The 26,351-nt window shown below is 42.3% G+C and overlaps 1 protein-coding gene across 1 annotated transcript; it reads left to right on the plus strand.

Annotated features, from left to right (window-relative positions):
* Positions 1–491: 491 nt before the first annotated feature.
* kntc1 (kinetochore associated 1) lies at positions 492–25,383 on the plus strand. Its single transcript, XM_055886981.1, has 62 exons — positions 492–827; positions 1,087–1,231; positions 2,132–2,252; positions 2,350–2,465; positions 2,603–2,681; positions 2,783–2,860; positions 2,961–2,995; positions 3,095–3,205; positions 3,428–3,521; positions 3,680–3,732; positions 3,854–3,966; positions 4,093–4,147; positions 4,319–4,417; positions 4,723–4,766; positions 4,912–4,974; positions 5,072–5,147; positions 5,245–5,370; positions 5,718–5,884; positions 8,729–8,840; positions 8,976–9,119; positions 9,242–9,298; positions 9,438–9,509; positions 9,710–9,829; positions 9,956–10,099; positions 10,271–10,366; positions 10,481–10,584; positions 10,699–10,801; positions 10,882–11,016; positions 11,138–11,257; positions 11,487–11,559; positions 11,752–11,819; positions 11,933–12,234; positions 12,460–12,632; positions 12,847–12,947; positions 13,108–13,252; positions 13,390–13,446; positions 13,537–13,700; positions 14,237–14,341; positions 14,497–14,625; positions 14,735–14,851; positions 15,048–15,151; positions 15,304–15,532; positions 15,644–15,733; positions 15,867–16,032; positions 19,324–19,382; positions 19,569–19,785; positions 19,889–19,962; positions 20,180–20,390; positions 20,577–20,689; positions 20,826–20,881; positions 20,965–21,043; positions 21,912–22,036; positions 22,131–22,266; positions 22,391–22,486; positions 22,636–22,692; positions 22,825–22,879; positions 22,968–23,031; positions 23,224–23,353; positions 23,615–23,704; positions 23,879–24,033; positions 24,193–24,292; positions 24,546–25,383. The coding sequence occupies exons 2-62, from the start codon at positions 1,106–1,108 to the stop codon at positions 24,573–24,575; spliced, it is 6,633 nt and encodes a 2,210-aa protein (XP_055742956.1). The 5' UTR covers positions 492–827; positions 1,087–1,105; the 3' UTR covers positions 24,576–25,383.
* Positions 25,384–26,351: the final 968 nt, after the last annotated feature.

A 26,351-nucleotide genomic window follows, 5' to 3' on the forward strand; every position in this document is an offset into this window, starting at 1 on the left:
GGCTAAAATTGGCTAGCTTGCTAGAGCGCAGAATAACTAATGACTTTAAGAACTCGCAACACCTGTTGTATATGACCGGCGTCAGTAAAGTCGGATTTTTAAATATTTTTTTTTGCCAGCTGCACAATTACAGTCACCAATGCTCAATATAACATGAAAACTGCCTAACCAGCTCTACTAGGGCAAGTAAATTGGTCAGAGTGAGGTGTTCTCTAATGTGTGTCTGGTAGTAGCTAGCCAACTTTAGCAAGTTAGCTTGATTGTGATGGTGAGAACGGAACGCTCGGATCAACCATACTTGTCTGTCAGAGTGTCCAGTGTGAGCTTGGAACACTTCGAATTTACGAACGGACAATTTGACACTGCTCTGTATTTACGAGCGCACTCTGGCACTCCCGTGTGAATTTTAGGAACGCACCCCTAATAGACAATATTTGGTTACAAGCGAGAACTCGGATGACCAATCACTGATTCCGCACGCCTACTAAAGATAGTTGGAAAGGAAAAAGAAAGCTATTTGAATCAGCTTCCTCTTGGCTTTAGAACGACTTCCATTCCACCAACTCAATCTGGGGAGTGCAAATAAATATACAAAGAACACTATCAGTTCACTATTTTATAATAACCTTTTATCATTTTGATTGAATGCTTCAAATTAACTTTATCAGTTTGAGTTCAAGTATGCTCCTGTAACTACACAGGAAGTAAGTAGAGTTGTGCTTCTCTCGTTAGGGTCTTTGTTTTAAACCGCCAAATTCTGATCCCGCATAGTAGGGTGGTGTTGTGCTCAGTTTACCAGTAAACCGTTGTCAGGGTACCTGTAACTGGTGAGTTTTACCTCGATATAGTCCAAATTATTTTATAACATGTCTATATACCTGTATGTAGTACTTTTTGTATATACATTTTTACCTAGCTAATGTTAGCTACGGTACTCAGTAGTTGAGTGTCACTGACGTGACAGCAAAGAGTGGTGACAGCTCTGCAGTACTAGCATACCAAGTAACTAGGTATATGCTAAGTAACTAACTATCTAGCTAGCTTCCTAGCTATAACTGACCTGTTAGTGTCCCGATTTTCATCTAGGTAGGTGGACGGAAAAACAATGTGGAACGACGTTGAACTTCTAACCAATGAGGATACCAACACAGGTCGCCTTTGCAATGTTCGAGAGGAGAATAGTGGTTTGTACCAAGTGGATACTTTGGTCAAAATTGCCTCACCTGAAAAGGTAAGACCAAAAGTAGCCGATTAAACTCAGCTCCACGATTTACGTTGGAGTTGAGCGGCAACTACTCTAGAGTAGCGGGCTGGAGCTCAGGCGTCACATAGAAACTACCGTGCGCGATATTTTGTACGGTCCTGAAATCAATAGTTTTTGATAAAAACGTAATTTTATATGCTGTCAGACGTCTAGTCCACCTCCACCCACAGTAGTCGTCGCTCAACTCCATCGTATGTAGGGAGTTGAGTTTAATCGTCAGGACGAAAAGTGAACGACTCTCTAACCACATGATTGATTACCTATACAGTTATGATCACCTTCTACGTGAACACAGTATACAGTGCCGGTGTTGGGCCGAACATCTCCCCCCTTCTAATTTCCTTAATTTTGGGGCTAGAGTCAAATACTTTCTGTGGCACACAATAAACATTTCAGAACAACTATGGCTCAATTATTATCCTTACACTTATAAAAATACTAGTCGAATAAGACATGGGAGAGATGACAAATTCTGGCGAAGAGATTTATTTAGAGACTAATACAAAAAATCAGTAGTAGTTTTAGGTACGTGTGACATGAGCAGCCGCCCAGGGCGGCATCTTGCCGGAGGTGGCTCGGGGCGCTGAAGGAGGGATTCGCCCAGGGTGCCATACAAGCTTGAACCGCCACATACACTTGAAACAAATACACAAACAGAAAATGCTTTCTGCTACTAAGATCAGTGAAATGTAGGTTAAACTGACAACTGAGTGAAGAGCAGAAATTTCAACTAGCTTTCAAGTCGCAGCAATAAAGAACGCGAAAGGGGGGGGGGGATTCTGTCAGGGGGGAGATTTTTGGCATAACACCGGTATTAATGCTCTTGACTCTTCAGTGCAAGTTGTTCACATTATTGTTTTCCTGCAGGTGTTGTCAGATCCTCAGCTTTACTCCTCCAGCAGTTCAAACTGCAGCATTGTTGTTGCTGATTCAACTGTTATCCTGTTCGACCTCAGCTATCAGACTATCTTGCTGCATCTCGACTTTGGTTAGTATCTCTTTTGTGTTCTGTATGTAGATGTCTAATCGAGTGATGTGTTGCATTAGGTGGATGATGATGTTAATTAAAAGCATGTTTATTTCAGACTCTGATGTGGATACTGTGGATGATTGTCTGGACGGACAGTTTCTGGTGGTTTGCGAGAGAAACGGAAACCTCCATCTTATCTATGTGCCTCAAAAGAGCACTCTTCTCACCAGAGTAAGAGATGGGGCTGATCTCATATCCCCCATGATATTTCAGCGATTTAAATGTGTCAGTGTCATAAGTGTCCCAAAAGTGCTTGCATGCTGAGACTACAATACTTTTCTTTTTCTTCTTTTTTTTCTTTACTCTAGGCTATGCTGAAGAATGTCCCCTCTGGAAATGAGAAAACATATCGACATCTTATCCTACAGGAGGATAAGACATCTTTAGGTGAGTTGTTCATAGTTTGTCATTACTTTGGAATAAAATGATACATGATACTGTATCACAGTGTGTTGAGGTGAAAGGTTAATCCTTATCTTTGTTGCCAGGGATGTACCACCTGTTCCTTCTTACTCAAGATGGATTTTTTCACATCACAAACCTTGCCCTGGAGAAGATTCAAAGAGGTATTTCATTTTAATTAGGTTTTCAGATAGTTTTCTTTTACTTGAGACCTGTTATATTTAACTTTCAATTATTTTAAACCATATTCTCTCATCTCTGTAGCTATTGAGAAAATGGACATTGGGGCTTTGAAAGAGGTATTTGGCTTTAACTATGTTGCAGATGGTAAAATAATGATTTAAAATGATATGAAGTCAGAATAATCAACCCCTAACCATCACATTGTTTCTCTCCAGCTTCAGTCTCTAATTAAGACAGACTTCTGTTCCACCAAGGAGATCCATGGAGGGGGATGTAACACAGCAGTGATGTGTAACCTTGGCAATGAAATCCACCTCATGATTGGGGTATGGTTGTGCGCAAGTAACTGCACTGCTTTGTTACGAAAGATTTGTATGTAAAATGCAAAGATAAATCCTTGAAAGCATAATGAGAGAACTGCTGCCGATAATAGGAAGTTAGACATTTATTCATCAAGTAGGCTATTCATACAATATTTATTCAATTGTAACATTTGAACTGTATAGCTTCTCGCATAACTGATGTGGTTATGCATTCTTTTTGCGTAGGCGGACGGGGAAGCTGTTCTAACCCACTGGAGATTGGATCATAGTCAGGGAACAATGTCTCTCTGTCAGTCCCTGGACTCCAGCCTAATACCAGGTAGCTTTAATAACATTTAACTGTCTGGCTTTGGTTAAAGCTACACTACTTTTCTCCCTGAATTGCTCATGTATGTTATCAATAGTTAGGCTATAGCATTATTTTGAATTGTTGTGTAGTAATGTTGCAGTCAAATGTTGCCCTTATCTGTATTGTAGGGGTGAGAAAGATTCTGGTGGTGGACAATCTCATGTATGTTCTTAGCGCAGAGGTGAGTCCAGCTGTATGAATCTCCATCAATCAGTTTATAATTTTATTCTTTAACTGTTTTGGTCATTCCAAAATGTTAAAGTTGGACATTTAATCTTTCTCTACCTTTCAATTGGTCTTAGAACATTCTGAGTCTTTGGGACCTGCATTTCCTGGTGATGGTGAGCTGCTGGCGTGACCTCTCCATCCATGATTTCCTACTCATCACAGAGTGTGACTCTGCTTCAATAGCCACGTATGTATTCACTTCAATGCTATACTATTGTTAGAAATATACTATTTCTATTAACATAATGTAATGTTTCATTTTTAAATGCTTGTGCTGTAATGATTTTGAAAACAAAACCTCTCCTCTTCATAGGCAAGAAAGTGCCAGCACAAAAATCATTACATTGACCATGCAAGACAAAAGCCAGGTAACTCCAGTCTGTCTCTATGGTTTTTAGACAGCTACTTGTTAGTAGTAGTCCCATCATGTACATACATTAATGCTCCTCTGGTTGAAATAGTTGTAAGAATCATCTGAGGTCCTCTCTGACTGTGTTTGTTTGTTTGTTGATGGCAACACCCTGTTTTGTTATCCTTAGATGAAGAGCCTGCAGGTGCGCTCTCTTCCCTCCATGACTGTCCTCTATTCTCTGGAGGTCTCCTCTACAGCCTGCCTGGTCCAGACAAGAATAAGCACGGTAAACCATAAACAATTATAGTCCACTCTGATTGCATCAGATATCAGGTTCAGAAAGTACACCAAATCTTTAAAAAAAAATCCTGATTGTAGAGCATATGAATGGAATTTCAGTGTACTTCCTGAATTTAAATGGAATTGACTTTCCCAACCCTGTCAGATATCACACCATATTACAATACCCACGTAGCGAAGGATAATGGAACAATAAGTCATTGTTATTTTATTTTAGATTATGAAAGGATGCTGAAGCTCTGACAGACTATCCAACCTCAGTACATTTGTTTTTATCCTTCTGAATTTCAGGACACTATATATTTACTAGAGGGGATTTACGAGAATTCACAAAAGTAGGTGTTTCTTTGGTTGTTTAAGGACACTAGAGTTTCCCTGAGTAAATACTCAGGTGGTGGAGTTTTACAAATAACTTTGAATAACAGTGAATTGACGTGTGTAAATCCAATTCTTTTTTTCTTTCTTTTTTCTGACAACTAGCTCTGAGGAGCATATATCCTCTGTCGTCATGAGATGCTTCACAGAGGCTTTGCCTGAGAACAGGTACAGTAGTGTCATCGCACACACTGCATATTTCCATATCCTTGCACTAGTTACGTACAAGATGTCAGTATCAGTAAACGCACTTTATTATCCCCAGACTCAGCAGACTTCTCTACAAACACAAATTTGAGGAGGCAGAAAAGTTTGCCATAGCATTTGAGCTTGATGTTGAGGTTGGTGTAATTTTTCTGGCGTTGAAAATTTATTCTAACTAAAATGAATGATAAATGTACCTGACTGACCAGCCATCCTCCCTCCCTGTCCACCCAGCTTGTCTATAAGGTGAAGCTGGATTTTGTGCTGGAGCAGCTGGCGTCAGCCTCTGTGGGTGGCTATGGGCAGGACGTATGGTCTGACCTGGTGGAGGAGGCCAAGACCAACCTGATGAAGATCATGGTGAGTGTTTTCGGGGGGGGGGTGTGTGTATATAACAAAGCAAGATAAGTTAGCCAGCTAACTTTCCTTAATATTGTGGAATATAAACATTGAATCTATAAACAAATAGACTTGAAAATGGATATGGTATAATTCTCAAACTCTGACTGGTGTGGAGAGAAGGGTATACGTTTGAATCACAAGCTGGCAAACCTACAGTGGATGTGTTATTTAACAGTGTGCAGGCCTAATTGTTCTATACCAGTGCTCTTGAACAAACCATCTACATTTTCAAATGTAAAAATTTCCTGAAAGGTTGAGATCAAATAAGTACACTGTGCTCATTGACGAGTGTGTTTGTGTGTCAGGATGTGCAGTATGTGGTGGAGTACTGTCTCAAGGCTCCGTGGCCGACCTTTGACACTGCAGAGAAGATGCTGAACCATGCTGCCTCCCGCTGCCCCTCCTCACAGATCCAGGAGGCTCTGGCCAGACTCGCCACCTTCTGCTGTCTCCACAGCCTGGACAAGTTCAAGTATGTTCAATTTGACTGTAATTCTATGCCTTGCTTGCTAAAGGGTATTGAGTATGTAGAGTATATGTATTGTAACTGTGTAAATTAGTGCCGTGCCTGTACTTACATTCGGAAAGTATTCAGACACCTTGACTTTTTCAAAATTTTGTTACATTACAGCCTTATTCTAAAATGAGGAAAAAACAATTTAACCCACAATGACAAAGCGAAAACAAGTTTTTATACGCTTTGCAAATGTGTTAAAAATAAACTGATACCTTATTTACATAAGTGAGAAGAGAATTTAGTTCTCAAGGTATATAACCCAACCCTCAGTCTGCAAACAATAATTTGTAAATCCTGGTCGAATGAAACAGATGGAGGCCCGGCTAAAATAGTCAAAAAGGTTTATTCACGGGAACGTTCTAAAGTCAAGAATACAAAACAATACATTTTATACTGACTTCTCACGCCCACACATTCACACAACCACACGCGCACACACACACACAACCATACGCACACACATGTCCTGCTACCCAGCCGACAGATTTTTTTTATTTTTATTTCACCTTTATTTAACCAGGTAGGCTAGTTGAGAACAAGTTCTCCTTTGCAACTGCGACCTGGCCAAGATAAAGCATAGCAGTGTGAACAGACAACAACACAGAGTTACACACGGAGTAAACAATAAACAAGTCAATAACATGGTAGAAAAAAGAGAATCTATATACAATGTGTGTAAAAGGCATGAGGTAGGCAATAAATCGAATAATTACAATTTAGCAGATTAACACTGGAGTGATAAATCATCAGATGATCATGTGCAAGAAGAGATACTGGTGTGCAAAAGAGCAGAAAAGTAAATAAATAAAAGCAGTATGGGGGTGAGGTAGGTAAATTGGGTGGGTAGTTTACAGATGGACTATGTACAGCTGCAGTGATCAGTTAGCTGCTCGGATAGCAGATTTTTAAAGTTGTTGAGGGAGATAAAAGTCTCCAACTTCAGAGATTTTTGCAATTCGTTCCAGTCGCAGGCAGCAGAGAACTGGAAGGAAAGGCGTCCAAATGAGGTTTTGGCTTTAGGGATGATCAGTGAGATACACCTGCTGGAGCGCGTGCTACGGGTGGGTGTAGCCATCGTGACCAGTGAACTGAGATAAGGCGGCACTTTACCTAGCATAGCCTTGTAGATGACCTGGAGCCAGTGGGTCTGACGACGAACATGTAGCGAGGGCCAGCCGACTAGGGCATACAGGTCGCAGTGGTGGGTCGTATAAGGTGCTTTAGTAACAAAACGGATGGCACTGTGATAAACTGCATCCAGTTTGCTGAGTAGAGTATTGGAAGCTATTTTGTAGATGACATCGCCGAAGTCGAGGATCGGTAGGATAGATTAGTGACCTTGTCCTTGAGCCGTACTCCCCGTTCTCTCCCAAGTCTCTAGTCAGGTCGGCACCAAGCTCAGACAGTCTGTGTTTAAAATACCATAAAGACATATTGTCTTTACCCTAATTCTGACTAGGACTACACATTTATTGATTATGATTTTATACATTCCAATCAATTCCATACCGCCATATGTTTCATGGCGGAATATTCTAATCATTCAATTAACAGATAACTTTCACCGAACAATAAGTATTCAGAATCTTTGCTATGAGACTCGAAATTGAGCTCTGATGCATCCTGTTTCCATTGATTGTCCTTGAGATGTTTCTACAACTTGATTGTAGTCCACCTGTGGTAAATTCAATTGATTGGACATGATTTGGAAAGGCACACACCTGTCTATATAAGGTTCCACAGTTGACAGTGCATGTCAGAGCAGGTTGAAAGAATTGTCTTTAGAGCTCTGAGACAGGATTGTGTCGAGCCACAGATCTGGGGAAGGGTACCAAAATATTTCTGCAGCAAGAACATAGTGGCCTCCATCATTCTTAAATGTAAGAGGTTTGGAACCAACAAGACTCTTCCTAGAGCTGGTCGCCCGTCCAAACTGTGCAATCGGTTGAGAAGGGACATGGTCAGGGAGGTGGCTAAGAACCCAATGGTCACTCTGACAGAGCTCCAGAGTTTCTCTGTGGAGATGGGAAAACCTTCCAGAAGGACAACCATCTTTGCAGCACTCTTCCAATCAGGCCTTTATGGTAGAGTGGCTAGATGGAAGCTGCTCCTCAGTAAAAGGCACATGACAGCCTGCTTGGAGTTTACCTAAAGGACTCAGACCATGAGAAACAAGATTCTCTGGTCTGATGAAGAGGGGTCTAGTCAGGATCGAGGTAAAGATGAACGGAGTAAAGTACAGACAGATCCTTGATGAAAACCTGTTCCAGAGCGCTCAGGACCTCCGACTGGGGCAAAGGTTAATCTTCCAGCAGGAATGTCCTCGAGTGGCCCAGCCAGAGCCCGGACTTGAACCCGATCGAACATCTCTGGAGAGACCTGAAAATATCTGTGCAGTGACGCTCCCCATCGAATCTGACGGAGCTTTAGAAGCTCTACAGAGAAGAATGGGAGAAACTCCCCAAATGCAGGTGTGCTAGACTTGTAGCGTCATACCCAAGAAGACTCGAGGCTGTAATCGCTGCTAAAGGTGCATCAACAAAGTACTGAGTGAAGGGTCTGAGTACTTAGTTATGCTAATGTGATATTTCAGTGTTATTTTTAATACATTTTGCAAAATTTTCAGAAAACCAGTTTTTGCTTTGTCATTATGGGGTATTGTGTGTAGATTAAGTAAAAAAAGCAATTTATTCCATTTTAGAATAAGGCTGTAACGTAAAAATATGTGGAAAAAGTCAAGGGGTCTGAATACCTTCCAAATACACTGTTTAATTGTCTCTCCTGGTTGTTTCCCTCCAGTGGGATCTCCTGGATTGAGTTTCTGAACATCACAGACTACGTTGGGGACATGCTGTCCCACTTGAGAGATGGAGACCTGAAGGGGGCCCAGCACCTTTGGCTTAGACATGAGGTAACACAAATTATCACACAATCAACTGTTGCACCATAAGACATCTAATGGAGTTTCATATTTTGCTTTTGTAATATGTGGCTTTTACTGGAGGATAATGGATCTTTGTCTGCTGTTTTTGTGGTTGTCCTGTAGGGAGAGATTGCAGTGCAGTTTGATGAGAGAGGTCTTGATGCTCTGCTCAGCTCCATTCCAGAAGACCTTCCATCTCAGGACCTCTGTCTCTGGCTTAGGAGTGTCATTGTTCCCTTTGTAAGGAGAGTGGTACCTAGAGGACAGGTACAGTGGGCACTCACCATATTCTGTCAGGGCAGAAAACAGATCAGGATGACAAATATGTTTTTAACAGTTTGTATTTCCAGTATCTTTGTTGACAAGGCTTTTGAATGATGTGTTTGTAGAAAATCCTTGCGATGTGGTTGGAGCAGAGGGCCAGGATTCTGGAGTTAACAGAAAAGGTAAAGCCAACACCTTTTCATTGCTAGACTTGAGGAATAATTCTGAGTGCTCTAGTCAATAACTTGACTAATGTAGGTGATTACACACTTCAACATTTCCAAATTTCTTCTGCCCCTTCACCCAATTCTGTTCCTGTAGGGAGACTGGCCCCAGAATGGACTGAACTTGGCAGAACTTGGGTTGCCCTCGTTATGGATGTGGATACCTTCTGTAAGCTGCATTTTCTCCCCAGCTTCATTTTATCAGCTCTTTCCTTTGGTTACTTTCACTGTCATCCCCCTCACTTCCTATTCCCCTCTGCACTCTCAATTCATGCTCACTTTCAAACACTGGATGTCAAAATGTATATGCTTAGTCATTGATTAGCAGGAAGTAACCTATCCTCCTGTAAATGTGATTGGTGGTCTCAGGAGGATGACTATGGTTCAGAGGAAGTGGAGCACCTCAAGTCCCTGGTCTCTAATCTCCGCCAGCTGCTGGACCTCTACAACAAGTACAACTGCAGGCTCTCCCTGTCAGTCTTCGAGAAGGTCTGTGTGTGAAAGCCATCTGGGGATTGTCTGGTTTGGGTTCTTATCTTGTCGTTTTATATCTTGTTGAAATTCTGTATGTTATTGTACATGGTATCTCTCTATCTGCCCTGTGGGTATGTTTAGGCAAGTATCCGCAGCGTAGCATTTCTCATGCTGGATAAGGTGCCTGCCCCAGAGCTGATCCCTGCCACGGTGGAGGGCAGTGTCAGGCCCTACAGCCTGGAGCACCAGCTGCCCCTGGATGAGCTGCTGCTTCAGTATATCAAGGTGTCTACCTATCTACCAGGAGACACACTTTACTATGCATTCTCCTTGGCTGCAAATTAACTTAGCTGCTCATATTGTAAATGGTTGTCACTCTGGATTGTTGATTGTCAGACATAATCTGATTTGAGTCATTGCGTGGGATTTTTGGCTTATTTTTCTCTATCCCACTAGGATCTGCTGGAGCGCTGCAGCTCCCAGACCACTACGTTGTTCACAGAGTGGGAGGCCAAAGCTGTGGCTGTGCTAGGCTGCATCACGGACACTGACGTGAGTTTATACACACTCATTAATAACCACTTCTTGCCCTTCAAGGCTTGGCTACCAAATGAGATTGTAGACATACAGCGCACATAGTATTCATCTGTGCTGTACCGTGTACAGCTGGTGGTAGACGCTGTGCTGGAGATCATGCAGAAGGCCGTGGTGCCCTGGACTGAGGTAGTGGAGAGGCTGGTCCAACAGCACCTGGAGATGATGGGACCCAAGTAAGACTTACTGATCTGATCCTCCTCTGGTAACAGAGAACCCTGACTCTCACTTGTCACAGTTGTAGGCTTGTGGACTGCTTGGGTTCTAATCTTCCATATCCCATCCCACAGGCAGGAGCTTCTGAAGGAAAGCTTCCGTCTGATGGAGATGAGGAAGCTGCTCAGAGGCTACGGGATCCGCAACTTCAACCTCTCCAACAACACTCAAATCATGGTAGGAGTTTCAGGGTGTGTACAGGATGTAGATGTGTATATTTATGTAATTTCTGATCCATGTTGATTCTCCCCTTGTAGACACTGGTGAGGTACATCCTCAAGCAGGACCTCCCCACCTCCCTGGAGGACTCTCTGAAGCTGGCTGGGGCCTACAAACTCCCCACCTCCCAGATACACATCTTATACCTCATCCAGCTGATTAGCCAGAGCAAGGTACAGTATGTGAGCCCAGCCTATAGCTCCTCCCATGGTGGCTGTTGCTTTCTGATGGGTAATATCTTTTGTTCTGTGTGTTTCATGTGTGTAATGTCTGTGTGTTGCTTCGTAATTGCAGAGCGAGCCATGTGTGACACTCCTGAAAAAGCTCGCCCCCGAGGAGGCAGAGTGTGTGATCGAGAGGCTGGCTAACTGGGCACGACTGGAGCTGCAGGACAAAGACCATGTGTCTGAGGAGGTGAGCCTCTTTCAGGAGCAGTAGGGGTGTATTTGCATTCAGCAGATTTAAGACTATTCCAGTTCTATCATGGTACGTTTATATTAGCGTTGACATCTGCTTTTAATAGGTTTGACATCATTTAGAAATACAGTGCTTAGTAGTGAGGTTCTGTACATGCCATTTCTCAATAGGAGTATACTCTTCATGCAGAGTCACTTGGGTTCTTATTGTGGCCAATTTCTAACAGCACAAGAAGCACCAGATGGTCATAGCACAAGTGATGGTGGAGGCACTGACGTTCTTACAGAGGATCCAGAAAGGTTGTGGCAGCTTTTAAACTCTATCAATGTAGTACTTGAAAAGACTGATTGCTAAAGCTCCCAATATTGACATCATCTCTCGAAGAAATTAACATTCAGTGTCTGAGGTCTTGATAAACTGTTAAGGTACCAGAGTTTGTGTGGATGTGCTAAGAAACTTTTATCCGTTAATGTTAATTCTCTCCCGTTTAGGGGATGCCTTTAAAAGTGTGGATTGCGAGAACAATCTGATGATGTTTAAGGCAATTGCTCACCTACAGGTAAGGTTCAATCATGGAATGATTTTGCAGTATGAGAGATGAAGGTCTCACCTGACTCACTGTTTCTGGTCTTTGACCTCCTGTGCTGAAAGGATCCTAATCTACATTTACAGGAGGACTTTGACATCTTCCTCACCCCTAACAACTATGAGGACCCCAAGGTGCGAAAGCAGTTCCAGGAGTATCACATCACAGCCTATGAGAACACCCGTGCTCGAGGTCCCTCCAAGAGCAAGGTCACAGCCACCCCTATGGTGGCCAACGACCCTGACGGCAAGACCAAGAACATCTCTACTGAGGCTGGCCTCCGCCGCTTGGCACGGCAGCTCCAGCGCACGGAGCAGGAGCTGTGGGCTGACTTGGCCCTACGTGCCCTGGGGGTCGGCAAGGTCGACAAGGCCCTCAAGATCCTCAGGTCAGGGGGAAGGGGAACCAAGTTTAGGGGGGGGTAGTAAAGGAAAGCAATGCCCATATTCCTCACTTTTTGTAGATTTTTATGAAGGCTTGCCATAATCTGAATATCTCATCCACAACATTGAAGTGTTTGATGGTATTGTGGGCCTTTGCACTAAATGAACTCTGGGTACCTTCCTAACTTTGTCTCTCACTCCTTTCAAACCCATGACCCTGTTCCCCATAGTGAGCTGTATAAGCACCATGGTACCACCAGCACAGGGAAGGTGCTTTTCAGTGCTGCCCAGAAGCTGTGCCAGATGCTGGAGGCAGATGTGCCCATGATCCTCCCTGAAGGGGTGGACCTCCCAGCAGTCATCCACAAGCTGGCCTGCCAGGCCGTCACTGTCTGCCACTCAGGTACTGTATAGCACTAACACCCTGAGCCTGGAGGCTAAACCATTGGAGGCCAAGTCTTTATGGGAACTCAAACATTTAATTTTAGAAGGAGCTTGTCCTCCAATGGTTTAAGTGTAAGTAGTTCACATAAAGTGACACTATATGACTTTAGCACCCTGGTAAGTGATACCTCTGACTTGAGTATTTGCTCCCTATTGTTTCTTGTTTCTCTCAGACCTGCTCCTGGACTGTGTGGAGCTGTGTAAGAGCACACGGGCTGCCATGGATGTCTACCACCAGTGTCAGCTGTCAGACAACTATGGCTTCATAGCAAAGGTGAGTGCCAGTACTACACTTCAATTTGCCCCATCAGGCTACCAGATTCCTACCAGAGTCTTCAATGACAACCCTAATCAATAGATTATAATATTAGACATTCACTTAGTCTTTGTTCATGTTAGGTCATCAGGCTTTAATGTCACTGCCATGTGTTCAGGATTTGTCCCTGGCGGCTGAAAGAGACCCGTACTCCCAGTGGAGCTTCCAGGATGTCTTTAAAGAGGACTGCATCATCCTGGACCCCGTGTCTGTCCTGCCAGTCCAGTATGAGATCACCAACTGTCTGCTGCCCTTCTCCTCAGGTACCTAAAATCCTGCAGACTAGGTGTCTGGTATCTTTTTTACATTGTATCACGTGTGATGTTATGCTACTTTATAATGCCCAAGCATTAAGTTATTAATTTGAATTTAATTTAACTCATGTTAATTCATGTTGCAGATAGAAAGCTTTACCCATTGGACTGCTCCTGTCTTTCTCACTGCTCTTTCCAACAAGGTAGCTACTGCAGTTTCCTCCAATTTAATAGATGGATATAAATGCCGTTTTTATGCAGCCTTACCCTCATGTGTCCTTGTCCACATGCAGATGCCAACTTCCTGAACCCGCTACTGGTGCCCCTGGCCTCCATGCATCAGATGCTGCAGGAGTGTAGTCAATTGGAGCTGGCCCTCAGACTGCTGGTCAACTCCTTTGGCAGCTGTCTGCAGCACGTCACCTCCAACATCATGAACATCAAGCTCGGCATTCAGGTATGATGACTACAGTACCAACGTCAAGATTGTTTTTCAGGTGTTTTTAAGTGTTTTGTATAGCAAAGGTATAAATGTATACTAATGTGCATTTGTTGAGTGAGCAATTTTTTGTTGCGTAAATCACAAACATACAAAAAATGGCACCTGAAGTATAACAGTAGGATATCAGTGCAAGAGTTTTACCACATTTGAACAAAATAGGAAAAAAAAATGTATGAAAAGTAAAGGAAAAAACCAGACCCAAGAAAACAGGAAAAAATCCAGTGTGGTACCCCTGTATGCCTCCCCACCTGGTGTTTTGTACAGATAGTCTACTTCACTAACACATGAAACTAAGGAAAGTGAGGGGTGTACTGTAGTGTCTCACCTGGAACCATGAGCATGCAGTCCTTTGATCAGTCTTTGCATTTCTGTTGATGTTCCTACATATCTGTCTAGATTTACACTTGTCTCACTGTTGCTCTGTCTGTTCTCTGGACCACTACTCTATATTGTGAAGGGAAGTATTTACATTTTACCTGTTCCCTTTTCAGCTCTATGGCCCGCAGGCCCTGCAAAAATATAAGGCGTGCTTGAGTGATTTGAGAACAACTACTCTGTCCTCTATCAATGCTGTTGCAGTTGCCCTCCTGCACAAGGTGATTTGAGACTATTGTCCTGGATTTCAGGGGAGGATGTCTGACATTCTTCTCTTCAATACAATGACATTGTATTCTGGCAATGCTGTATGTGTAATTTACAATAGACCTAACATGATTACTATAACAACTGGTGTTTTTACTCTGTGCAAAAGGTGTTTAACTGGAGAGTGGTGGATTGTGACCTGGCTATTGGACTCTGCACTCTCCTGTCCAAATCCGAGGTGTTTAAGATACTGTGGAAGGTGATCGACAATACTTGGCAAAACTATGATAAGATCTTGGTAAGATCATTATACTTATATACTGTCATTATCTGTTCCATCTTGAATTGTTTGTCATTGTTTTGATTCATGTTGTATGTGACAAAGTCGGTATATCCATGATTTTCAGGCTGTGGCTATGGTGGGGGCCCATCTCTGTAACTTGTACAGCGAGCAGGAGGAGCGGAAGAAGTTTCTCTCGGTCATCACCGACGCAGAGTGGGGAATCGAGCTGGGCAAATTAGGGGTGTGTTGATCTTCAATGTTTTTTTCCCCTATCTATTTAACATTTGCAGTCTTTCAGATATGGCTGGTTTTCTGAAGAAATCACAATGTTAAACTTTGCGTTAATACCTGCTAATTAGGTGCATTCTTAACGTTATCTACCCTCCCTGCCTTGCGAAAGGACTCGGTTTAAAAGCCATGTCTCTCTCTCTCCCCAGATATCCATCCAGTCTGTGTTTCGTCAGTGTCCAGAGATGAAGAGTAACCTCATCCCTACCCTGGTGAAGAACAAGAACACCACCCCTGAGATTATCCTCCAGTACTGCAGGTGAGCTGTTATAGAAAGTCAACATGCTACGTCAATCTTTAGTTTTTGGGTCTGATACAACTGCATGATTTGTAGTTGCCTAATACTGTCTTGTGACGTTACGCTGTAATTAATGAGTGTATGTATGTCCTGTGTGTTCCTCCTACCTGCAGCACCTTTGGTCTGAACAGAGACGAAGTGATAAACCAGTACATCACCACCCTGCTGCTGCTGCAGGAGGAGGAGGAGGAAGAGGCGGCAGGAGACCCTGGGGCGGGCCAGGGGGAGGAGCAGCCTCTAGGGCATGCAGACGCCCTGGAGAGAGCTCTGCAGATCATCCCTATGCTGCACAGCACAAGAAACCTCACCATCAGCCTCAGTGCTGCCATACTCAAGGTCTGAGCATTCGCAACTCTCAGCCTACGTTTAGGGGTTGGTGGTAGGATGTTATGATGTGTAGAGGAAATGCAGTGTTTAACTAACTCTTGTGTTCCCTTTCCTCCTCAGCTAAGCCCATATAACTATGAGAGGATTGAGGGGGTGCTCAGGATCATACAGACAGCTGATGAGCAGATCACCAGCATCTCAATCAGTCAGGTGTGGTGTCTTGATTTCTACTGTGTCTTTGTGCTACATACCTCTGCTAAATAAGTGTAATCCTCAATGTCAGATTTTCTTTGGCATTACGATCAAGTCTCGTCCACACGCAATACATTTCCCTCATCTCCAGGCAATAGGTCTGCTCCAGCACCTGAAGTCCTACAAGCGCATCTCTCCCCCTACAGACCTGGAGAGCAACCACCTTCTGGAGAATGGCCTGGAACCCTCGGCCCTGGCCAACATCAGACTGCCTTTCCACCTGCTCATGCAGACCACCAGCTACTGGAAGATCATCTGTGAGTACCATACTCAGTTTAACCTCACTAGGTTATGTGGGACGCTAGCGTCCCACCTGGCCAACATCCAGTGAAATTGCAGAGCGCCAAATTCAAAAACAGAAATACTCATTATAAAAATTCATAAAACAATCTTCAAACTGATGTTTAACACGTTTTAACTTCTTGTTAATCCAACCACGGTGTCAGATTTCAAAAAGGCTTTACGGTGAAAGCATACCATGCGATTATCTGAGAACAGCGCCCAGCAGACAAATCATTACAAACAGTTACCAGCCAAGTAGAGGAGTTACACAAGTCAGAAATAGAGAAAATGAATCACTTACCTTTGATCTTCATATGGTTGCACTCACAAGACTCCCATTCATTCAATAAATGTTTGTTTTGTTCGATATATCCAATTACCTCCGTTTTGTTCAGTAATCCACAGGCTCAAACGCAGTCACAACAGGCAGATGAAAAATCCAAATAGTATCTGTAAAGTTCGTAGACACATTTCAAACGATGTTTATAATCAATCCTCAGGTTTTTAGCCTAAATAATCGATAATATTTCAACCGTACAATAACTTTGTCATATAAAAGGTAAACAAGAAAGGCGCGCTCTCGGTTGCGCATGAAAAAGCTCTGGGACACTAGGGTCCACTCATTCAGTGGTCTTACTTCCTCATTTTTCAGAATACAAGCCTGAAACAATTTTGTTGACATCTAGTGGAAGCCATAGGAAGTGCAATTTGAGTCCAAAGTCAATGGATATTGTAATGCACAGGTGTCAAACTCATTCCACGGGGGGCCGAGTGTCTGCGGGTTTTCGCTCCTCCCTTATACTTGATTGATGAATTAACATCACTAATTAGTTAGGAACTCCCCACACCTGGTTGTCTAGGGCTTTATTGAAAGGAAAACCCCAAAACCTGCAGACACTAGGCCCTCCGTGGAATGAGTTTGACACCCCTGTTGTAATGGCATTCAATAGAAAACTACAAACATGAAAAATCTCACTTCCTGGATGGATTGTTCTCAGGGTTTCGCCTGCTAAATCAGTTCTGTAAAACTCAGACATTATTTTAACTGTTTTGGAAACTTTAGAGTGTTTTCTATCCAAACCTACCAATTATATGCATATCCTAGCTTCTGGGCCTGAGTAGCAGGCAGTTTACTTGGGGCATGCTTTTCATCCGGAAGTGAATATAATGCCCCCTACTAGAGGTCGACCGATTATGATTTTTCAACGCCGATACCGATTTATTGGAGGACCAAAAAAGGCCGATTTTTATTTTTTTTTATTTTATTTTTTTTATATTTTTTTTATTATTATTGTTTCTTTTTCTTTTTATTTGTTTGTAATAATGACAATTACAACAATACTGAATGAACACTTATTTTAACTTAATATAATACATCAATAAAAATCTATTTAGCCTCAAATAAATAATGAAACATGTTCAATTTTCTTTAAATAATGCAAAAACAGTGTTGGGGAAGAAAGTAAAAGTGCAAAATGTGCCATGTAAGAAAGCTAACGTTTAAGTTCCTTGCTGCAACCTCGACAACTACTGTGATTATTATTATTTGACCATGCTGGTCATTTATGAACATTTGAACATCTTGGCCATGTTCTGTTATAATCTCCACCCCGGCACAGCCAGAAGAGGACTGGCCACCCCTCATAGCCTGGTTCCTCTCTAGGTTTCTTCCTAGGTTTTGGCCTTTCTAGGGAGGTTTTCCTAGCCACCGTGCTTCTACACCTGCATTGCTTGCTGTTTTAGGCTGGGTTTCTGTACAGCACTTTGAGATATCAGCTGATGTAAGAAGGGCTTTATAAATATTTGATATGATTTAACATGAACATATGAAAGCTGGTGGTTCCTTTTTAACATGAGACTTCAATATTCCAAGGTAAGAGGTTTTAGGTTGTAGTTAATATAGTATTCTTTGATCAATTTCTCTCTATACCATTTGTATTCCATATACCTTTGACTATTGGATGTTCTTATAGGCACTTTAGTATTGCCAGTGTAACAGTATAGCTTCCGTCCCTCTCCTCATTCCTACCTGGGCTCGAACGAGGAACACATCGACAACAGCCAACCTCGAAGTAGCGTTACCCATGCAGAGCAAGGGGAACAACTACTCCAAGTCTCAGAGCGAGTGACGTTTGAAACGCTATTAGCGCGCACCCCACTAACTAGCTAGCCATTTCACATCAGTTACACCAGCCTAATCTCGGGAGTTGATAGGCTTGAAGTCATAAACAGCGCAATGCTTGAAGCACAGTGAAGAGCTGCTGGCAAAACGCACTAAAGTGCTGTTTGAATGAATGCTTATGAGCATGCTGCTGCCTACCATCGCTCAGTCAGACTGCTATATCAAATCATAGACTTAATTATAACATAATAACACACAGAAATACGAGCCTTTGGTCATTAATATGGTCGAATCCGGAAACGATCATTTCGAAAACAAAATGTTTATTATTATCGCATATACCCTGACTCTGCGTTCAATGAATGCAAGAGAAGTGACACAATTTCACATGGTTAATATTGCCTGCTAACCTGGATTTCTTTTAGCTAAATATGCAGGTTTAAAAATATATACTTCTGTGTATTGATTTTAAGAAAGGCATTGATGCTTATGGTTAGGTACACGTTGGAGCAACGACAGTCCTTTTTCCGCGAATGCCCACCGCATCGATTATATGCAACGCAGGACACACTAGTAATATCATCAACCATGTGTAGTTAATCAATCAATCATAATCACTAGTTGTTTTTTATAAGATAAGTTTAATGCTAGCTAGCAACTTACCTTGGCTTCTTACTGCATTTGCGTAACAGGCAGGCTCCTCGTGGAGTGCAATAAGAGGCAGGTGGTTAGAGCATTGGACTAGTTAACTGTAAGGTTGTAAGATTGAATCACCGAGCTGACAAGGTAAAAATCTGTCATTCTGCCCCTGAACAAGGCAGTTAACCCACCGTTCCTAGGCCGTCATTGAAAATAAGAATGTGTTCTTAACTGACTTGCCTAGTTAAATAAAGGTGTAAAAAAAAAAAATGTATTTGCCAAATCGGTGTCCAAAAATACCGATTTCCGATTGTTATGAAAACTTGAAATCGTCCCTAATTAATCGGCCATTCCAATTAATCGGTCGACCTCTACCCCCTACCCTAGTGAAGTTAAGCTTACAATGTTCCTGTGGTCAATAAGACTTCATAAATAAATGATTGAGTGGACTCTTTGCATACTCTAGCTCCTATAAGGATTTGACGGATTCTCTTACTGTGTTTAGCTCCAGAGCTCAGTGAGGAGACCTTTCCTACTCTGCTTCTGATAAGCAAGCTGATGAAGGTACAGTACTCTGCTCCACTGGTGGCTGTGGTTTATACTGTACATTACTGTTATGTTTGTTTTTAGATATGAGTGATAAGCCTACCAGAATTTGAACTAATATTAGCGGTGTATTATTAGTTGTTTCTATTGACTTTAATTTGGTCACCTGTGAATTTGACCCTACTTCTTCCTGCCTTCTGTCAGGTGAGCGTTGACAAGCTGTACATGTCAGCAGTGAATCATGTGTTTGAGAGGAGTATGAAGCCCTTACTCCTTGAGCAACATAAGAGGAGGCAAAAACACACCTCCAGCAAGGAGACCTTCAAGGTGGCTAAGACCATCATGGGGTACATCCACTGCATCCAGAACCCAGAGTGGGCCGCTGCCACAGCCCATAAAATTGCTCAGGAGCTGCCTCCAGGTCAGACCGTTAGCCAGTCACACTGCCATGCCACTGTTCATGGAGGAGACAGCCTCTGCATCAATGTTCATCCTATTCACTGTTTTTGTTGTCTCTGCTGTAGGCACTGAGAAGACCCAGTCATTAAAGTTCTGCCTAGCTCTTGGTGACGCATGGCTGAAGGACCCAAAACTTGAGGTTAGACCACATGTTTTGTGTTTACATTGTGTTGATGCTCTGCGGTCCTTAATGTTCATCCATGTTTAACTATTACAGATGTAGTTATGTCTGGGTCAGCTGCTTGAATTCAGGATACCCAGTCTTGTTTTCCCTTTCATGCTTTGATTCTTCTTATATCTAGTCCATTCTTGTAGGATAAAAATTGTCTCTCCCCTCCATCTTGTCCCCTGAGCAGGAGGCAGCGCGGACCAGGGTGGAGACCTTCCTGTCCAAGCTGAAGCTGCAGTTCCAGCGCTCGGCCACAGAGAACGTCCTGATGTCCAGCCAGCTGAACAGCCCAGAGCACCTAAAGCTGACAGGGCAGCCCGCCCGCCTCATCGTCATCCTTTACGAACACAGCAGTGTAGAGCAACGCTTCAGGGGCTCTGCTGGCCAAACCCACCCTGGTGAGCCCTCCACCATGACCAGACCAACCACATGCAGGCCCACTCTTATTGCCATATGGCTCCATGTACCTGTCTGGAGGGCAAAGTGGAGCTACAGAATCACTGTATTGATGTACTATAGTCCTTTTAGAGCTAAATGGAACCAGACTATTTTCATATTAAATGTTTCTTTTTTTGTATGACTAGACATTCACGCTGTATGCAAAGAAATAGCAGCCATCAATAGTGTGGATTTTCTGAAGATCAGAAGCATGCTGCTGGAGAAATGGATCTGCAAAACCGGCCCAGCTGCAGCCAAGGTAAGTCCAACCTTACACTGTCTCTGATCTGCCACAGGTAGACTGGATGGGCTCATCACTAGGGGGGAAAATAGTCATTTTGCACAACATTTTGGAGTATGTGATACATCCTAACCGAAGGCTCTTTATTTTGAAGGACATCAACAACCAAGATTGTGTCAATGACATTCAGGAGGATTCAGATCTTATGAGGTAGCTCCCTGCATTCATCACTTGACTATCATAGCCTTACATTTCACTATAGACCATTAACAAGAGATGTCCCCCACTCTCAGGGTGGTGTACCTACTGCAGATCTATTCCATGGATGTGGGAGTCTGTCTGTTGAGCCCTATCCTCTCAGCAGAAACATGGGTGAGTTGGTAGATGGGATGGGTCAGAATTGATCAATAAGTTCCTATATTAATCATTACATGTTCCACATTTAGTTTGGAATTGGTGGGCTGGTGGGAAACAGTAGGGGGCCTTACAGAATTGGCTAACACTTTACTTAACGCCATGTCATAACAGCAGACATAACTTGTTGTGACCCATATTTTTACACCTGTTGTGACATATTGCGTTATTTTATGGCTGGTTATGACACTTAAAAATGTGGGTTGACACATGTTTCAAATAAGTGTATTTTCCCTCCCAAGAATTTTCCTTTCATGGAAAGTTTGTTTCTTAAATCATTTTGTTGTAATGAATTCTCTCTTTTTTTTCATCATATTTTAAATAATTTGTAGAAAATACACTTTATGACACTGTAAAGAAGCATTATGACCATCATAATCATATAAGCCAGATAGGCCTATCACGTACATGACCTTATATCAGTCATCAGTCAAAAAGAGGGTGTCTTGTCCTGCTCCTGCATTCATATCAGCAACAGAGCATTGGGGTAGATGCATGTCTGTCATCAATGTGTGTGCAATGACAATTTAACATGGTACATAAAATAAAATTTAAAAAAAATATATATATATATCATAAACACACTGACACATAGGCTATGATGTAATGGAATGTTTTGCCTTGTGTGGTTTTGACACTTGGTGTTATAACCAGCCATAAAATAACTCTGTTACAACAGGTCTATTATATAGGTCATGACAGTGTTATGACCATATAACAGGTTATGACATGGTTTATGACTGTTATGATGCTCGGTGTCACGTAAAGTGTTACCCAGAATTGTGTATGTCAAAGTGTTGAATTCCCATTGTTGATATCTTCCTAGCCCCTCAGCAGTTCTGGGCCACGTCTTACTTTCTGCCACCGGAGTCGGGCCCTGCTTTGTCTCATCCACATCGCTGACCCCACCACCCTGGAAACACAGCTACACATCCCCAAGACACAAGTCCAGTAAGCGCTCCTCGCTCTAATAAAGGCCAGTAGCCATGACTGATTCAGTCTGTACCTGACTGCTGCTGTTCTGTTGCTGTTTTTTCTCCTGCAGGTATTACCTGAAGTGCTACATCTACCTGTCTCAGCTGGAGGACCTAAACATCCCTTACACAGTGGAGTCATTCCTCAACAGTCCCAAAGAGGGCATGGTCAAGGGACTGTGGAAGAATCACAGTCATGAGCCACAGGTAGGCCGACTCGATCAATGTACTGGATGCTTTAGATGATTTCAGTCGGTTTCATTCAATGTGATGCAACCAAGACGAGGTAGTCAGGTTTGTATTGAGCTGAAGTTGCCTCCTGTCTATGCAGGCTGTGCGTCTGGTGGCAGACCTTAGCCTGGAGTACCAGGTGTTTGACCCTCAGCTGTGGAATGGGTTACTGCAGAAACTACTGGGCTTCAACATGGTGAGAAGAGGCAGTCTACACAGTTTCAAGAACAATACTACTGCTAGAAATAATAGATTCTGCAGTCTGTCATGTCAATGAAGTTATATGGCATTAAGACAGGATATGTTGTGGTGGCACCAAATTTGGTGTTCCCATCTGCTCTTCAGATAAGCGACTTGCAAAAGGTATTGGAGGCACTGGGAGCTGTCCCCTCTCTTTGGCAGGTAATTACAACCAGGTTCAACGTGTCTCAAGGAGCCCATTATGTACATTTTAGGGAGAGAACATTCACAGCCACCACCTACTCTTTTGGCTTGGACAGTTCTTGTTAAAGCTGCATTTTTTTTTTCATCCAGGTCTCCAGTTTTTCCAGGACCTGGAGAAGTATGATCCTGGCCCCATTTGTATCAGGTAAATTAATATATTAGACCACAACTCAAAAACATGAAGGTGAGGTGAAGAAAGTCAGCAAAATCATTGGTTATGTTCTCTCACACAGCGTCTCTTCCTCTGAGCCCCCAACAGCAGGCAACCCTCTACAGGACCTTTGTTCTCCTCCTTAAGTATGTTCTGTTGCTTTATAGAATAGGTTGATAACAATTTCTAGAACTGTCACATAGGGATCAAGAATGGTGTCATGGCATTACCATGGTAACATTACTACACAATAATTCCTCAAATCTTTGACAAAGTGCTGATTCATCCTTTATTCTCCATGTCCCACTCATCCCAGCATCTTCCCTGGTCTCTGGCAGGTGCCCGTTCCTGTTGAATCTGGACCTGATAGGCATCGCCAATCGCTTTGCCCAGTTCAGTCTGCCAGGCTTTGCACTAGGTGCCCTCCTGCTCATCCCCTGTGCCAAGAGGAAGGGACAGCAGATTCAGGTGATGCAGCTGGGTCTGCGGGTTCCATAAGGATAGTGGTGGTAGTGGCACACCACCAGCCCCCTAACATATCTGCCCTTTACCAAATTCTTCTCTGCATCTTTAGATGGAATTACATTCAAATGTTTTGGTTTAACAATAGCCACAAACTGTCAAAGAATCTGAGTAAAACTATTAAAGGTATTGGGAGTGTCTATGCATGAGTCTCTTCCCCTTGTTTGATGTGCTTACTGTGTAGTGTATATGATTGCTCCCTCCCAGGGCCTCCTGTCAGCATGTAACCCCATCACCATCCTGGAGCAATTGGATGAGCATATGAACACTGGGGAGTTGGCAGGGGTTCCTTCACAGGTAAGCTGCAATCACTTTCTCTTATTGCCTTCATTAGTCAACCACTCTTGGCTCTACTGTATTTGTGATTCCATCTGTTCTCCATAATCTTTAACACATTGGATTATTTTGTTTAGTTTTGATAAATGTATGGAATTCAGAATGTGTCATTAACTAATTTCTTTTCCACCCCAGATAAGGGACACCGTCTTGACGTTCATTTGCCAAAACAGGCAGTACCAGAAGCTGTGGAAGACCAAGCACTTTAATCTTCTCAAGCAACACATTGTGTCAAGTGGTGACTGCAACCAGGTGAAGAACCTGGTAGATTATTTGATCTCCCACAGCTGGTAAGTCCTCAAAGCAGTAATTTTACAAGCATCATTTTATGTATAATAGAATTGAATGAAAATGTTAACATCACACTCCAGGCAGGTATGAGCAGAGAAATGTTTGTTTCTAATATACGTAATTACTTTAATCCTTACCCTTTGACCTCTGGTGTTCAGTGAGGAGGATGCCAACTCCCTGGCCCATGAGTATCTGAAACACAGGGAGCGTAAAGGGAAACTAATACTAGACATGTCCCCTGCATCCAGTGCCCTGAAGGTAACTATAGTCGGCAATCCTATATAACATAAATTGTTACTAATGTGAAACAAAATAAATATATGCCATTTGGCAGACACTTTTATCCAAAGCAACTTAGTCATGCGCGCATACATTATTTTGTATGGGTGGCCCCAGTGGGAACCAAACCTAAGATCCTGGCATTGTAAGTGCCGTGCTCTACCAACTGAGCCACACAGGAGCACTAATGTCATTTCACTTTTATTTGTTATTTTTTGGCTTTGTTTTGCAGAAGTTTCTCAGCATCGATATAGATAAGTAAATGGTGTGGATATGAACAGGATGAAGAACACATATGGGACATAAAATATATTCACAGAATGTTTATTCAAATGTGTCTGTCTTTGGGCTAGAAATGCAATGTTTGCACTTACTGTCTCCTTACTCAAACTATTCGCATGTAATATTCACTATCTATTTTATAAATAACTACACACTAAACATTGTTTCTGGTGAAATGCTTCATTTTCAAGACAAGGGAATGTTATAGTGGAATGACTAATGACATTTTTATTACAGCATACAGTATTATCAAGCAATATAAAAAGTTGTCTACAGTTATTTTAGTTAAAGCATCAATTAACATTTACATTTTAGTCATTTAGCAGACGCTCATATCCAGAGAGACTTGCTTTTTACCTTCAATTTCCTGTCACACACCATACCAGTCTCTGTTTTGCTTACATGTGTGAGAACATTGATTTTCTACATTCTGTAGTAAAAAATATAGGAAGTGAAGGCCCAGTGCAATCAAAAGGAGTTTTTCCTGTGTTTTGTATCACATTATACAACACTTGATGAAACTAACACAACGTGTGAAACAATTTGATCAGCCATCACCAGGGTGTAAATTAGTTATTAGATCAATAAGAAAAGTTCAAAACCTCTGCCAATAACAGCTAGTTATTCATTTTTCTCTCCCCACTCATGCCACTCATAGACAGTCCTAGCAAAATTCTTGCTTGAGATATTGCTTTCTTGCTAAGAAGCTATTTTTGTTACTTGTCTGTTTTTGAACATTACAAACCATCTACTTGGTACTATCCAAATAAAGTTTTCCCGAAATAATATTTTCAGGCTGTGATTTATATGTTATGATGTTCCTGTCACATAGGAATTATACAGCATTGCGCTGTGAACCACAGTACAAAATGAATTTTACCATCTCAAATGGAAAACAAAAAATACCAACGGCATGTTCAGAAAAAAATGGTCCACGGGTATGATCATTTAAAGGAAATTCTATTACATTTACATAAGTAATTTAGCAGTCACTATCGACACGTTAATATCTGATTTACAGTTTGAAGTCGGAAGTTTACATACACCTTAGCCAAATTCATTAAAACTTCGTTTTTCACAATTCCTGACATCTAATCTGAGTAAAAATTCCTTGTCTTTGGTCAGTTAGGATCACCACTTTATTTTAAGAATGTGAAATATCAGAATAATAGTAGAGAGAAGGATTTATTTCAGCTTTTATTTCTTTCATCACATTCCCAGTGAGTCAGAAGTTTGCATACACTCAATTAGTATTTGGTAGCATTGCCTTAAACAATTTAAACTTAGGTCAAATGTTTCGGGTAGCCTTCCACAAGCTTCCCATAATAAGTTGGGTGAATTTTGGCCCATTCCTTCTGACAAAGCTGGTGTAACTGAGTCAGGTTTGTAGACCTACTTGCTCGCACATGCTTTTTTAGTTCTGCCCACACATTTTCTATGGGATTGAGGTCAGGGCTTTGTGATGGCCACTCCAATACCTTGACTTTTGTCCTTAAGCCAGTTTGCCACAACTTTGGAAGTATGCTTGGGGTCATTGTCCATTTGGAAGACCCATTTTTGACTAAGCTTTAACTTCCTGACTGATGTCTAGAGATGTTGCTTCAATATATCCACATAATTTTCCTCCCTCATGATGCCATCTATTTTGTGAAGTGCACCTTTCCCTCCTGCAGCAAAGCACCCCCACAACATGATGCTGCCACCCCCGTTCTTCACGGTTGGGATGGTGTTCTTCGGCTTGCAAGCTTCCCCCCTT

The sequence above is a fragment of the Salvelinus fontinalis genome, chromosome 28 (assembly GCF_029448725.1).
Source record: "Salvelinus fontinalis isolate EN_2023a chromosome 28, ASM2944872v1, whole genome shotgun sequence".
NCBI lineage: Eukaryota > Metazoa > Chordata > Actinopteri > Salmoniformes > Salmonidae > Salvelinus > Salvelinus fontinalis.